General features: G+C 44.2%; 1 protein-coding gene across 3 annotated transcripts in view; it reads left to right on the plus strand.

Moving 5' to 3' along the window:
- septin5a (septin 5a) overlaps positions 1–16,572 on the plus strand; it is a 112,730-nt gene that overhangs the window by 74,694 nt on the left and 21,464 nt on the right. For 2 of the 3 annotated variants that reach the window (XM_078553905.1, XM_078553904.1), the window contains exon 3: positions 13,975–14,071. In XM_078553905.1, coding sequence (XP_078410031.1) covers positions 14,062–14,071 — 10 coding nt within the window. In that variant the 5' untranslated portion in view covers positions 13,975–14,061. Of the gene's footprint in view, positions 1–4,627; positions 4,876–13,974; positions 14,072–16,572 lie in introns of those variants that run through there. The other variant, XM_078553906.1, reaches the window with a different exon arrangement.

Raw genomic sequence — 16,572 nt, forward strand, 5'->3', positions numbered from 1 at the left:
TGACATTGGGTGGAACCCCCGACGTCACCCCGCCTCATTTAAATTTTCAGGAAGGCGGGGGCACAGCAAAATCAGCTGCGGGCACGCCAACCTGTCAATGGCCAATTGAGGCCATTGACAGGATCAATTAACCAATTAGAGGACCTGCCCGTCCAACCTTAAGGTTGGCGGGTCGGCCAGGAGCCCCGGCGGCAAATAGAGAAAACATGAAACCTCATCCAGTGGCGGGATGAGGTTTCACGTAGGGTTTTAAAAATTGTAATAAATTTATTCTGTAAATTATGAACATGTCCCAACTCATGTGACATTGTCACATGAGGGGACATGTAAGGGATTTTTCTTTTCTCCATTTTTAATATTTTTAAAAGTCGAGGCGATCTCCCTGAGGCAGCACTTAGCCTCAGGGAGATGAGTGCGCTCTTTCGTGTGCATGTGCAAAAGAGTGCACTCTCGATTTTAGGGATTCCCCCCCGCCCACTCAGGGAGCGCATAGTGCTTCCCGGCTGATGTCACGCTGGGCGGGCCTTAATTGGCCCGCCCACATTAAATGGCGGTGAGGCCCCAATCGTTGGTGACGAGCGGCTCCGTGCCCGCCCGCAATTTGGTCAGGCCTGACAAACAGGAAATTCTGCCCCAATATTGTCTGGATACTCTATTTCCAGTGCTGCTGGTTGAGAGGTAAATATTACCACGAGAACTCCCCTGCTCTTCTTCAAATAGTGACATGAGATCTTTTATATCCAGCTACGATGGTAGATGGGGCCTCTGTTTAATGGTTTTAATATCTCATCCAAAAGAGAGCACCTCTGGCAATGCAGCACTCCCTCAGTATTATACTGAGGTGTCAGCCTGGATTTTGTGCTTGAGTCTTTGGAGCCAGAGAAACAAGCAATGAGACAGGTGACCAGTTGAATCCACAACCTTCAGGCTCAGATGGACAGCTGTCTAAGGTACAATTTGTGACCATCATCAACTATCCTCAGATTCATTCAGTTCTTTCTCTGCTGAGAATGCCATGTATAAGGCAAATGAGTTGGTATTGGAGTTGTGCAACAGATTCACAAATTTCTTCACTCACTCATGAAAGTATAAGCTTGTAAATGGGTACAAATTGATAAAGACTCCTGAAGGAATTTAAAGGCTGGTTTCCAAACAGACATAAGTAACTACAAACTGTTTACCTTAACCCTGGTTAAAACAAGGTAAAATTACTTCTGATTGGAACCTATCAAAACTGATACTTCAAACATGATCTCATGACTGAGTCACACAGGTTTATGGGGGCTAAGCTTCCAATCCCATATTCTCTCCATCACAAAGATCTTTCACTTCTGCAATGTTGCCCATCTCTACCCCTGCCTCAGCTGATCTGCTTCTGCAACCCACATTCATTATTTTTTTTTACCTGCAGAATCAGTTATTTTAATACACACGGTCAGCCTCAGATCTCCCTCCCTCCATATGCTTATCCCTACCCATAATACTCCTCCCCATATTTCAACTTGCATCCATCAGTCCTGTGCTCACTGAATTACCATGGCTCCTGGTCCAAAACACCTCAGTCTTAAAATTCTCACCCCCCTGTTCAAATCTTTCCAAGGTCTTTGCCTCTTTTTATCTCCTCCATCCCAACCTCCAAAAGTGCTACTTTCCTCCAACTCAGGCCTCTTGTGCATCTTTAAATTTCATCACTGCATCATTGACATTGTGCTTTCAGCTATCTAGGAAACAAAGCCCTAAAAATCCGTCCCCAGATCTCTTCACTTTTCAACACTTTTTCCTTCTTTAAACTCTGTTTAAAACCTACCTCTTTTCCCATGCGTTTGGTTAGCTGTCATATTGCCAGTTTCTCTGGCTCAGTGTCAGTTTTGGTCTGATTATGCTCTTGTGAAATGCCTTGGTTCGTTTTACCATTGGGAGGTGCAGTAAAAATGTAAGTTGTTTTTTTCTGTTGTATAGTGAGATCTCACCAATCTCATCAGATCCCACCAGTCTAGCAAAACTGAAGTCAATGGGAATCAGGGGGAAAATTCTCCACTGGTCAGAGTCATACCTAGCACAAAGGAAGATGATTGTGGTTGTTGGAGGTCAACCATCTCAGTCCCAGGGCATCACTGCAGGAGTTCCTCAGGGTAGTGTCTTAGGCCGAGCCATCTTCAGCTGCTTCATCAATGACCTTCCTTCCATCGTAAGGTCAGAAGTGGGGATGTTCGCTGATGATTGCACAATGTTCAACACCATTCGCGACTCCTCAGATACTGAAGCAGTCTGTGTCCATGTGCAGTAAGAACTGGACAGCATTCAGGCTTGGGCTTTTAGAAGCAAGTAAGATTCACGCCAGGCCAGTGTTCCAGGCAATGACCATTTCCAACAAGACAGAATCTAACCATCTCCTCTTGACATTCAATGGCATTGCCATCACTGAATCCTCATTATCAACATCCTGGGGTTACCATTGACCAGAAACTGAACTGGATCAGCCATATAAATACTGTGGTTACACGAGTAGGTCAGAGGCTAGGAATCCTGTGGCGAGTAACTCACCTCCTGACTCCCCAAAGCTTATCCACTATCGACAAGGCACAAGTCAAGAGTGTGATGAAATAATTTCCACTTGCCTGGGTGAGTGCAGCTCCAACAACACGTAAGAAGCTTAACACCATCCTGGACAAAGCAACCCATTTGATGGGCACCCAATCAACAACTAAACATTCACTCCCTCCACTGCCAATGCACAGTGGCAGCAGTGTGTACCATCTCCAAGATGCACTGCAGCAACCTGCTGAGGCTTCTTTGACAGCATCTTCTAAATCTGCAACCTCTATCACCTGGAAGGACAAGGACGGCAGATACATGGGAGCACCACCATCTGCAAGTTCTCCTCTGAGTCACACGCCATCCTGACTTGGAAATATATCGTCGCTCCTTCACTGTTGCTGGATCAAAATCCTGGAACTCCCTTCCTAACAGCACTGTGGGTGTGCCCACACCACATGGACTGCAGCGGTTCAAGAAGGCAGCTCACCACCACCTTCTCAAGGGCAGTTAGGGATGGGCAATAAATTCTGGCCTAGCCAGCCACACCCACATCATAATAAATTACAACAAATTGGGTAGTTCTCTAGGTTTGCCATATTAATCAGGCATTCCTGGATCTGGACGAGGTGATTCATATCATTGGCAGCACAAATCACAAATCTGTGTCTTCGTATGTGAGCATCTTTGTATAGGGTGGGTTTTCATGAATATTCAATTGATTTAGATTAAATGTTTTTACAGCCCCATTTTGAGCCTCTTAATCTGCTGTGAACAGTGAGAAAATCAAAGTTAGTGTAGGTTCATTCTGGTAAAAAAAGCTCAGCGTCATTGGGAGGTGTTAAGATCGAGATTGACTTCATCCCACTGGGTCCTGAGTGGCGCATGTTCTGTGTCTTTGGGATTAGCTACATGAAACACAGCTGATCTGATCCAAAGTGAGGTCATGCGGGGCCTGTTTTGCCGTTTAGCCTTCATAACCATTTAGTGAATCTTACGGCGGAATTTTACGCCAGCGGGATTTTACGGTCCTGCCAAAGTCAATGGACTACTGAATTTCTCGCCACATTTTATGGCCCTGCTTCTGCTGTGGTGGGGCCATAAAATTCTGCCCTTATTCTACACTATATGCCAATATGTCTGACATCCATTCTCACTGCTGTGCTGTGTCAGGCATGTTAGTGCAGTCAGTGGGTGAGGAGAATGAATCAATCTCCCGTGCCAGCTGATGCTCAGGGATAATGCTGCCATTTCAGAGTCAGAAGTTCATGGGCTCAAATCCCTGCTTCAGAGATTTGAGGACATAATCTAGGTTGACACTCCAGTGGAGTACTGAATGAGTGCTGCACTGTCAAAGGTGCCACCTTTCTGGTGTAATGTTGAACTGAGATCTAATACTTCTCCCTCAATCAAGACCTTAACAAAAAGAAGTTATCCGGTCATTATCTCATTGTGTGCGTGAGATCTTGCTGTGTGCAAGTTGTCTGCAGTCTTCCCCACAATACAACTGGTTGTAATATGGAGTTTGGGATGAGAATGTGCCCTTCAGCATTTCGCTGTAAACAGAATATGGTGAACAGCCTAATTTCCACTATTCAGAGGTAGTGTAATTGTAATTGGGGGAAAAATGGGTGAAAGTGTTAATTCCATTTTCTAACAAGGCTGGCCAGTTCTCCTGAAAGTGAGAAGTCATTGCTGACAGAGTTAATTCCCTTGTATTTCACAATGACAGACAGAGGTGGGTGAAAGGGTTAATCTTTCTCCAGGAGAGGGCTTCCCAGTGACTAACTGTAAATGGGAAGCGGGGGTGGGTGGGGATTGAATCATTTTTTTCATAAGCTGTCACTTAGCTGGAGTGACTATCCTATCACAGACATTTCCTGGAATTGAGTGTACATCTTGATGATTGGGGAGCATTTTCTCTGAGATTTCTGTTTAATGGCAGAGGCTTAAGAAAATCAGCCATCAAGTTTAAAAATCTCATCCTGTAGCAGTGCTGTTCTTAAAACCTTTAAAGTTGGGGCTGAAGGAAATCTATCTGGATGAGACTGTGGCTGTCACCCCACCCCCGCTCCTGATGCAGCCCATGGAGCAGGAAATTCCAGGTTTCTGTTCGTCAGTCCAGTCTTTCCTCGGCACCAAGCTGTTGCAATTCATTTGCGATCGGCCACTCCGGCAGGAGGGTTTCATTGGAGTCTGACAGAGCTGGGGAGGTCTCTCTGCTGGGTCGGGAGAAATCCGATCTCTGACATGGATGCCATCATAATCCAGGAGCGTTTGGTGGAGCGACTCCTATCTCCCAGGAATGTGTCAGAAAGGTGCCGGCGGGCATGGCTGAAGGTACAGTGAGGTTTAGGGTAGGTCAGTGTGGGGAAAAGAACTAAAATGAAAGGAGCAGGAGGTGCTCGCAAAGCACACAAACTTGACAGGAGAAGGCAGTGTAAAACAAAGCGGCAGAAAGATTTTTTTGTACTTTCTGTGCAAATTACCTCAGTGAATCACGCGGCGGGAATGAGGGCACAGAAGTTTCAGCTGGGAAGCAAGTTGCGCCTAATGCTTGTTCTTCTGATCAAACAAGGTACACGAGCTCGTTTGGAATCTACTGTGTAAACCAGGCTGAATGGTTCTGTCCTCTTTGAATGAAAGTATCTGCGAGATGCTGCAATCATAGACGCTTTGGGAAGAATTTCTGAAACTGTGATGTGAGGAGCTGTAACTGGGACCCCCAAGGCCCCTTCATTCAGAAACATTGGGGGCTGAATTTTTAAATGTCTGGGGTTTGAGACCTGGTGTGGGTGGCATTTGAAAATCACATTCCTGGTTGGGATCTTGACTGTCTAGGACAGTTTGCAATTTTTAAAGGGCTGGTGGGGAGTGGTGGTGGGGGGTGTGGGGGGGTTGGGGGGGAAGGGGAGGGAATGGGAATCCCGCTTGCTGCCAATTAACAGCCCCCTAAGCTTCTTTAGGAGCTTATTAAAGGGTCGGCCCAGTTCAAAGTTGAATTTTGAAACTTTATTTTAGCCAATCTGAGCAGTCTGGCGCACAGCTGCTGGGTTTGCTGCAGGGCTAATTAAAGTTTATCTGTCTTTGGTTTTAACCTGTTTTTCCTGGGACGCACGTGCACCAGTGTGAGTGCTGGACCTTCATTTTCCTTTCAAGGTCCCTTTCAGCCCTGCCGATGCTGCTAACCCTCTGAGGAGCTGCGTGCTCTAATCGGCAAGGCAGCTGTAGCCCCCAGCATGACTGCTGCCTGCCTTTACTGCTGGTGCCACGCAGGCAGCCCCCGTCTCCTGAAGGTGCTTGGTGCCTCTAATTGGGCATCGACATTTGAATTTTAAAATAGCCTCACAAGAGCGGGGCTGCTGAGGTGTGGGATCGGGACCCAGAATTCATCTGGCTGTCGGTTCCCCAACCCCGCTTTGAAAACCTGGCACTGGATGATTGTATCCCGGGGTGTCCACTCTGTGGGTGGCATCATCCAGTCCCTCAAGCAGCAGGCGAGGGAACCTAACTTGGCGTAAGGCCAAAAATCAGTTTCATGTCGTCGGGATGAGTGATTGGAATTCTGCTCTCGGGATTTTAAAGGCGAGTTAAAAGCAGGTTGAGCTTCCCGATGGACAATGTCAGGAAGCCCTTTTGCATGTATTAGCATGTCATGCATACGTTAAAAGGCCACCTTGCCAGAATTAAGCTCCCCCTCCAAATTAAGTTCCCCACCAGCAGGAAATCAGACCGTTCAGTTTTACAACTGTATATAAGTGGCGTGCACCTGGCGAGCTTCACCTCTTCATGACTTTGAGGTCAGTAGATGCTGCTTTCACCTCCTTGGGGATCACTCATAACTTCACCCGTATTGGGTCCCAGTAGCAAAAGTTGTTGAATGCTGGAAGGGAGGGGGTTAGAGTGGAAGGGTGGGCCAGAGGCTGGTTCTGGGAGGCAGGCTGACTTGGAAGTGGAGGAGGTTCTCCAGGTGCTCTTTAAATATGGCGCCCGGACCTTGGAGTCCATGAGGTAACAGTGGGGAGGGCGACCTCCTGCCCGCCCCCCGCCACAAGATTCACTGTGCTCTGCACAGATGAATAAGTAATGAGCTAAATAGCACAAGATGGCGCATGTTCAGCCATCCCATCACCCCTTCCCCAGCGGGAATCACTCACACTTCCATGCCTGCCATTGAATTTAGACTTCAGAGCATAAGATTCTGTCCTGTGACACTGAAGTTGCTCAGTATTAGCTGAATATTTGGATTTATGTCCCAGAGGGCTGTTTCTGAACCTGTCTTCCTCTACTGTGTCATAAATGATTCAGGGCAATGCTGCTGATTGTGTCTCTCTCTACACCGTCCCCTCCTACCCCTACCCATCCTGCATCTCTCCTGCTGTATCCATGACACACAGCTCTATCACTAAGCAATTACAGATCTTACAGAATAAAATGGACTTTCCATCGTGTAGCTCGACACAGCAGTTTATCTTTTGCTCTGTGCATGTTACAGACATAAGGTTGAACTGATTACTACACTGAGTGAGCTTTTTATGTTGTCCTGTATGAACTGTATGGATTATGCATCATTCCTTTTAAGTTTTCGGAAACATGCAGTTTCCCAGAAAGTGGCTGTGCTTCAGGGAATGGCCCTTGTCTGCAGCTTGCTTATAATAATGCAGGTTGTTGAAGTTGTTGTTGAAGCTCTGTCCTCCTGTACAGCCCCATCTTTCATTCCTCCACCATTGACAGTCTTGGCCCTATGCTCTGTAATTCCCTCCCTATATCTCTCTGCCTCTCTACCTCGCTCCTCCTATCAGACACTCCTTACAACTTACCTCTTTGACCAAGCTTCTGATCACTGGCCCTAATATCTCCTTATGTGGCTTCTTGTCACATTTTGAGTGATGACACCCCTGTGAAGCACTGTGGGACATTTTGTTGCATTAAAAGGCGCTGTACAAATGCAAGTTGTTTTTGTTTGTTTTATAAAGGGGTGCAGAAGAATACATCCAAGTAAAACTACAATGAAACTGAGGGCATCTGCTTACAGGATATGGGTGGGCAGCTCTGCAAGGTGAGCACTGGACTGAGGGACAGAGGTACCTGGGTACAAATCCTGACTGGGTTAAACTCAGCTTCCCACCCATCTGAAGTGTTTGGATAAAATGATAAATGTGATCTCCTGAACTGGTTTTGATCACCAGAAACAATCGTAGAGCAGTTTTGTGTAGTATAAGGGTCTGGAACGTAAAGGGTTAAGGTGGGACTGAGTACAGTACCGGCCAGAAAGCGATGTAAGAGAACACATGACTCACATCTAAGGGTCAGTGCAGTGTTGGATAGAGCTTTGTGTAGAAGCAAGCATGGAGACAGCTCCTAGCTTGGACCCTTTAATATACATATGTATATAGTTTCTAGTAGTCGATAAATACTTGCTGTTGAACTACCTAAGACTAAGAATACCTTAATAAGACCTACCACACAACACCCGACACCGTACAACATTTTCCATAGTTTCTATTTTTTGCAGCAAGTTATTTTGATTTAGAAAGCAGTGCCTGTGAGGGTGGTGAAAGTAGATTTAATGGTAACTTTCAAAAAAGATTGGATATTTACTTGAACAGAAGAAATTTGTAGGGAAAAAGCAGGGGAGTAGGAGTGATCAGGTAACTTGTTCAAAGAGCTGGCTGGGCACAATGGGCTGAATGGCCTCATTGTGTGCTACCTGATTCTGTTCCACCATTTCTTGTTACTGTGGCTGTAAACTGAATGGGGTCACCCACATGAATCGGGGGTATGGCAGAGTTGCTATTGATTCCCTGTGTTCCACTGCTTATGGGAAGAGCTGGGGCAAGTAATCTAATGTGTATCTCAGCAAAAATGTTTGAAAGATTCGCTGCCTTTGCGAGGAACAGGGCGGTTTTACTTTTCTACAAACCAGCAGTGAGATGGTGAAAGGGTTAATGGAAAACCTTATACTCATATTGCACTTTATCATCTTTCAAACCCATCTCAAAACACATCTTGTACAACAAATTATTAGGCAGTGACTTTTCTTTGAATATAGATAATTATAGACACCATTTTGCTCACAGCAAGATCCCACAAACAGAAATACATCAAATTATTTTAAATAGGGTTTACAGTGCAGAATCATGCTATTGAACTCAACTGGTCTTGCCAGTGTTTATGCCCCAGACAAGTCTTCTCACACCATATTTCATCTAACCTTGTCAGCATCCTTCCTTGTATAGTATTCACGCATCCCCTTAAAGGCAGTTATGCTATTCACCTGAACTACTCCATGTGGTAACAAGTTCCACCTTCTAACTATTCCATGGGTAAAGATGTTTCTCCAGAATTCCTTTCTAGATTTCTTCATGACTTATTATACTTCTGGACCTTAGTGTGAACTTTATTCATGAATATAATGTATTTATGGCCCTTTGTTTGAATTCCCCCACAGTTGAAACGTCTTTCGTTTGCTCTATCAAACAACTTCATGCTGTAATTTTAAAGACCACTACCAGGTCACCAATCACTTATCTCTTATTCAGCTTGTTCAATAAGTTAAGTTAGTTATAACTTCTCAGTTCTGGTATTATCTTTATGAATCTGATATGGGCAATGTGTCTGGGCAGTCCACACTCGCTCTAAATGTGACCTGCACAACGTCCCTGAAGATGAGATTCTCTGACTTGTTAATCCAATTGGAGAGGACTTGTGTACATTAGGAGTGGTGTTTTCCTTTTGTTGGCTTTCACAGCAAGGGGTTTGAATTGGGGACAGTACAATCTACTAAATCACGATACTAAACATTAATTAATTTGGTGTCAAACCCTCACATGTATCATTGTGAAAAAGCATGCTTTCAATAGGTAACATAACAGTGATTGAGTAAATAATCAGGGATTAACTATTATCATTGCATAGATGTCCTTTCATGAGAATCCACTCAAGACCCTTGACTTAATTGGCATCCCAGACTGACTCGGGAGCCCTGGCTAGCTCAGGGCTCGGTGCAACTGTATTTGCTGTATGGTCCATGGTCCATGTCAAGGAAATGCAATTCAGGTCAAAGCCCAAGATGTTGTCAAAGAGAAGCCCATCCCATACCCCATGGACTGAGCACTAGTTGGTTTCATGTTTAAATTAGGCTCTGATCCCTCTGAGCAGGAGGCCAGTGATGTCAAATCTAGGTTTCAGTGCAATACTAATTGCTTATTGGAAGTGCCATCTTTGGGTTGTGACAAACTGAAGCCCTACCTGCCTTGTTCAGGTGGTTCAGGCAGATGTTGATAATGGTACTGGGTAAAGTAGAACTAATGGGTCTCCAGGCATCTCTGACCATCTTTCCCTCAAGCCACACCACCAAAAATCAGACTAACTATACTTCATCTCAATGCTCTTTGTGGGAGTTGGCTGTGTACAAAATGGTTGTAGTCTTGTTGGACTACATAACCACAGCGATTGTGCTCAAATTAATTCATGGCATGTGCAATACTCTGGAACTTTTCTGGAACATGATAAGAAATTCTCTTGCTCTCTATCTATACAAAATGTTCTTTCCACTATCTTGCTCCTTTATCACATGTAACGAAAGGACTGGGGGGAAGGAAGTTTTGAGTTGTGGTCATTACTTTTCTGAGAATTATACGCAATTAGCTTGTTTGGCAGGCAGTTGAATCTGATTGGTTGTTGCTGCCTTATTCTTTCTCCTGGTTGTTGAGCTTTGGTAACTATCTCTGGAATTGGAACCTCAATTTACATCAAGATTGTATTTGATTGTGTTTTCTTATTTTCAATAATTGAGCACTTTGTAAGCATGGAATCCATTTGTTTTTATTTTTGAGAGGCTTCCGTGCCATGTCTTTGCAAGAGCAACTTTGTTACTCTCATAGTCTCACATGCTCCCCATAGGCCAGCAATTATTTTCTTTCTTCAGTTGCTTATCCAATTCCTTTTTGAAAACCCAATAGAATCTGCCTCAACCACACTCTCAGGCAGCACGTTCCAGGTCCTAACCACTCGTTTCTCCTCATGTCACCGCTGCTCCTTTTGCCAATCACCTTAAATTGGTGAGTCAGCACTTCCGCTAAAGGGATCTCCCTATCAATTCCGTCTAGATCCCTCATAATTTTGAACATCTCTATCAAAACTCCTTTCAACCTTCTCTTCTTTAGGGAGAAAAAGCCCAGTTTCTCCAATCTATCCTTGTAACTGAAGTCCTTGGAACCATTCTGTAAACCTTTTCTACACCCTCGCTAAAGTCTTCACATCCGTCCCAAAGTGCAGTGCCCGGAATTGGATACAATATCCCAGTTGAGGCTGCATTAGTGTTTTATAAAGTTTCACTATAACTTCCTTGGTTATGTACTCTCTGCGTCTATTTAAAAAAGCCCAGGATTCCATATGACTTTTTAACCACTTTCTCAACCTGCCCAGGCACCTTCAACAGTTTGAGCACGTATATCCCGAGGCCTATCTGTTCCTCCACAGGCCTATATGTTCTTCCACTGCCTTTAGCATTGTGTCCTCTATTTTATATTGCCTCCTCTCATACTTCTAACCAAAATGTACCACTTCATGCCTCTCTGCATTAAATTTCATCTGCCAAGAGTCTGCCCATTCTACCAGCCGGTCTATATCCTCTTGAAGTCCATCACTGTCCTCTTCACAGTTCATAATATTCCAAGTTTTTTGTCATCTGAAAATGTTGAAATTGTGCCTTGTACACTCAAACCTAAGGTCACTAATATAGATCAAGAGAAACAGTGGTCACCATGACAATCCCTGTAGAATTCCACTGTATACTTCCCTCCAGTCTGAAAATTAACTGCTTATCAATATTCTCTGTTTCCTGTGACTCAGCCAACTTTGTATCCATGCTGCTATTGACCCTTTTATTTCTAAAGTGCAGTGCCCAGAATTGGATACAATACTCTAGTTGAAGCTGAACCAGTGTTTTATAAAGGTTCATCATAATGGCCAGGATTTTTCATTGGTTGGGCAGGCTTGGCAGGAGTGGTTTGGGGCGGTCGGGAACCCGACTGCTGCCTGCAATCAGCTCCGCACTGCCATTTTACACAGGTGGGCCAATTGAGGCCCACCCAACATAACACGCGAGCTGTGAGCGCTGCCTGTGCGGGCAGGGGCAGCAGGGAGAGTTGGGTCCAGCGCTCTTTCACGCATATGCACAAAAGAGCGCTTCAATCTCCCTGAGGCACGGAGCTGTGGACTGTGTCACATGAGATGGGACATGTTTTTATTTTTCAGAAAAAGTTTTATTATAATCATTATTAGCTTTAGGAAACCTCATCCTGCTCGTGGATGAGGTTTCCTAAAAAATGTAAAGGCCGCTTGGCCGTTAGGTTGGACGAGCAGCGTAACATTCATGTTAATTACCTGTTTAATGGAGTTAATAGGCCTATCAATTATTGGTGGGCGCACAGCCGACTCTGGCGCACACCTGCCGAATGTAATATCGCGAGACAGCGTGATGATATTGGGACACACGCCTGATGTCATCGCACGTCAGTTTACGTTCCGGCGTCTTGGGCCCGGCCCCACACGCCAAATGGAAAATTCTGCCCCATGTCCTTGGTTACATACTCTCTGCCTCTATTTGAAAAGCCCAGGATCCCATAAGACTTTTTAACCACTTTTTCAACCCGCCCAGTCAGCTTCAACAGTTTGAGCACAATGGACTTCAACTTTGCTAACAAGCCTGTTATGTGGCATTTTATCAATGTCTTTTGGAAGTCCAAGTACACCACATCAATCACATTATCCTCAACAACTCCCACTGTTAGCTCATCAAACAAATGTGATCAATTTAGTTAAACACAACTTACCTTCAACAAATCCATGCAGGCTTTCCTTGATCAATTTGTATTTGTCCAACTGACTGTTAATTTTGTCCCAGATTATTGTTTCTAAAAGCTTCCCCACCACCGATGAGAAACTGACTGGCCTGTAGTTGCTTTATTTATTCTTACGCTCTTTTGAAGAAACAGTTTTACCCTCAACTGTCAACCCACCCCTTTCACCTTGTTGATGTTGAGCATTCTCAATTGCATCACCCGCCCCACTTTACCCCATTGGTTTGACTTTGCAGTAATCATAGTTGAAAGACAGTGGTATGCTGATGGAGATGGAGAAACAGGGGCATGGCACAGAGATGTGTCTAAAATTGTAGTTTGACCTCATCTTCCATCATTTATTTGATCACACAGCCCAATGGACCTTGAATCTTTATCCCTTCTGTATACTTCCACAGCCCTTGAAGCCTGAGCCAGAATGGCTGCTGTTGCTGTTTTACTCTAACACTCAAGGTAAATTTATACCCCTTTAATGCTAAGTTGGCAATCACCGTAAGTGTCCTCAAAATGGTCATCTTGGAAAGGGTTAAAAATGCTACACAGTTGCACTAGTTGCTGCTCTTCTGATGTTTTGGCAGGGACACATTGGGTCTCACAGAGTGCAGCCACTTTGTGCCTGATCTAAGAGAGCCCGAAATGGAAAACGGTTGTGTCCTCTATAACTAACATCCCTCACCTCAATCAGCAAAAAGATTCACAAATGAAAATCATTTTAACTGTGATTTTCATAACCCAGATATCTGACAATCATGCGTGGAACCTTTGGCTGAGAATTTCTTTGGAGCTGTTTCCTCATTTCACTGGAAAACTGGCAGTAGCCCTAGTTAATGTGCATGAATAGTACTGCACAAAAGGCCAGAATAGCAGAGAGGCAGAGTTCCTGGAGGGTTGTAAGAAGTTACAGAGATTAGGGGTGGGGCAAGGCAATAAAGGGGTTTGAGCACAAGGAGTGGGATCTTAAATTTGGGAGATTGCTGGACCAGGAGCCAGTTTAGATCCTTAAGGTAAGTGTCTCCTCGTATTACCACAACAGCCTCATGAAATGAGCAGAAATGTTTATTACAAAGTTACCCCGTCTATGGTGTTCCAACAAACCTCACCTTCTGTCCCAGCAAAAACAATAGTCCAAGTGGTCAGAATCATACAGCATCATTTCAGACTAAACTGGCCATCCAATTCGAGAGATCACTGGGTGGTTGTTATGGGAAGTTAGAGTAGGTGCAGTAGCGGATGCTCTTCTGTGATATTGGTTGAGATACATTTTTTGGGTGTTTAATTTGTTCTGTACCTGACTTGGGGCGCAGGCTGTTGACACTGGCAAGTTGCTCCACTCCCAACATTATTATTGGTTGTAGTGCCTGTAGTTGCTTGTAGTTGACAACATTAAATAATCACCAAAAAGAACTTACAGTGTAAGTTAAACAAGGAGAATATAGTGGGAACTGTAGTTTACTATAGGTGAATTGTGAAGGTTCCTCATGTCTGGGGTAAGCTGGAGCCTCCTCTGGTCCCTGTTGTGTATTATCCCTTTGAGGTTTTCCAATGTCTAACGATTGGTTATTTTTTGTTTCAGGATGTGGAAAAAGAATATGTGGGATTTGCTACACTTCCCAACCAGGTCCATCGTAAATCAGTGAAGAAAGGCTTTGACTTTACGTTAATGGTAGCAGGTAAGAATGCTACTTGCTCACACTTCTCAAAACCTGTGGAACAAAATAACTATGGCATTCCAAAATGGTGACATAAGCAGACAAAAGAGTTAATTTGTTTTGCCTGCATGTTAGTTTGGCGAAGTAGATGGGCTTTCACAGGGGGTAGACAGTGGCCTAGTGGTAACATCACTGGACTAGTAATTGGGGGGGGTCTAAGCCTAATGCTCTGGAACATGGGTTTAAATCCCACCATAGCAGCTCAATTAATAAATCTGGATTATAAAGCAAGTCTCAGTAATGGTGACCATTAAACTATCATCAATTATTGTAAAAACCCATCTGGTTCACTAATGTCCCTCACAGAAGAAAATCTGCCATCCTTACCTAGTCTGGCCTATATGTGTTCCAGTCCCACAGCAATGTGGCTGACTCTCAATTGCCCTCTGAAGTGGCCTAGCAAGGCATTCAGTTCAAGGGCAATTAGGGATGGGCAGCAAATGCTGACCTTGCCAGCAATGCCCACATCCCATGAAAGAATAAATAAAAGAAAAATGCAGCAATAAACAATTGCTTCATAGTTACTGCTACTGAGACTAGTTTTACAATCCAGGTTATGAACTGAATTTAAATTCCACTTGTGTTGGAATTTGGATATTAGCTTGGGCCTTTGGATTACTAGTCCAATGATGCTACTACTATGTCACCGTCTCCCTAGCCAAGCTGTCTAGGAACTTTGGCTTTGTCAATATCTGCACAGGACCCTATTATTAGGAAAGCAATTCACATGGTCTGAATGAGAATAAACAAACCTTTGTTTTTTAAATTCATTCTCGGGATGTGGGCATCGCTGGCAAACCAGGAATTTATTTATAGTGGTGTAGAGCTTTCTTCTTCAACGACTGCACTCTGTGTGGTGAAGGCACTCACAAACTATTGTTCAGCAGGAAGTTCCAGAATTTTGACCCAGTGATGAATACATGGTAATATATGTCAGGATGGTGTTTGTCTTGGAAGGGAGCATGGAGGTGATGGTGTTCCCATGAACTTACTGTCTGCCTCTTTCTAGGTACAGGAAGTTGCAGTTTTAGGATGCTTTGTTGGAAGAAACCTTTGTGAGTTGCTGAAGTGCGTCCTGTAGGCAGTACAGTACACACTGCAGCCATAGTAAACTAGTGGAGAAGGAGAGTGGATTCAAAGTAAACATGGAATAATGGTTCAGTGGGTAAATACAACAACAGGAAATGTCTTGATTATAGAACTTTGGAAATTCTGGGTTCAACTCTTGGCCTGTGCCGAATTAGCTGACATCAGCTGGGGTAGCAGCAGTAAGGATGGAACAATAAGTCTCAGCACCACAGACTAGGCAGTGGAAAAAGTCAACCAGGGTTTCTGCTCTGAGTCTCCATCCCATGACCCTTGTGGCAAGTGCATGGTGGCGATATTTCTTAGCGCTTTCCCCACTGCACCACCATAACTTTGCAGACTGAAGGAGTGCTGCACCGACAAAGGGCCCATTTTCCAGATAAGGTATTAAACTCAAGTTGACTTGAAAGATCCTGTAGTGCTATTCGAAGAAGAGCAGGAGGGTTGTCCTTGATGTCCTGACCAATATTTATTCCTCAATCAACATCACTTAAACAGATCAGCCGATCATTAATCACGTTGCTGTATGTGGGATCTCGCTGTGCATAAATTGGATGCTTTTTTCCTGCATTACAGCAGTGAATATACTTGAAAAGCACTTATTTGACTGTTTAATGCTTTGGGACATCCTACGGTCATGAAAAGCGCTTTATAAGTGCAGGTTTGTTCTTTCTTTGGTGGAAACTCTTTCTATGTGGAGAGGTCGAGTGTCTGTTGAAGTTCCAATGAAGGAGTGCGAGAAGCACTAAGGAAATCCATCGCCTCCCATGTATTTTAATGTTGGTTGGCAGCCCAACATGCAATAGCCCCCTACCCATTGCAAATGGCTCCCCAGATACTGCCACTTGGGTCAATTACTGAATAGATGCCAGTATCCCTTGGATCACTTGCCAAAATGATTAGGTGTTTTCAAAAGTGGTGAGGAAGAAGGTTGGTGGGGGGTGAGGTGTGGCAGGGGTTTAAAAAGCAACATAGACGATACTGCTAACCACCTCAGAAAGATAGGAAAAGGTGAACACTTTGAGATTTAATGCTTTTGAAGGGTCTTGTATTTTATGTCACCGCTTCTCTCAAAGTTGGTGGTATTTTGAAACAGAAAGTGCTGAAAATGAACAAATAGCCAGGATGTAAAACACAATGTGATTCTCCCGGTCCACTGCTTAAAATTTATTTGATGAGTGGAACCCTCAGAGCACCAGCATGAACACCCATTTTTAGCCATTTCTACCCCATCTATGGGGTTTCTGATGATCCTCTGCCATTGTTACAGAACTCCCAGATGATTTCAGGGCCAGGCTGCTTTGAGTCAGACTTCTCATGGGAAACTCAATTATGTTCATATAACACATTTTGTGCAACTCCAATAATAAGGAATG

The sequence above is a fragment of the Cetorhinus maximus genome, chromosome 12 (genome assembly GCF_964194155.1).
Source record: "Cetorhinus maximus chromosome 12, sCetMax3.hap1.1, whole genome shotgun sequence".
Classification (NCBI taxonomy): domain Eukaryota; kingdom Metazoa; phylum Chordata; class Chondrichthyes; order Lamniformes; family Cetorhinidae; genus Cetorhinus; species Cetorhinus maximus.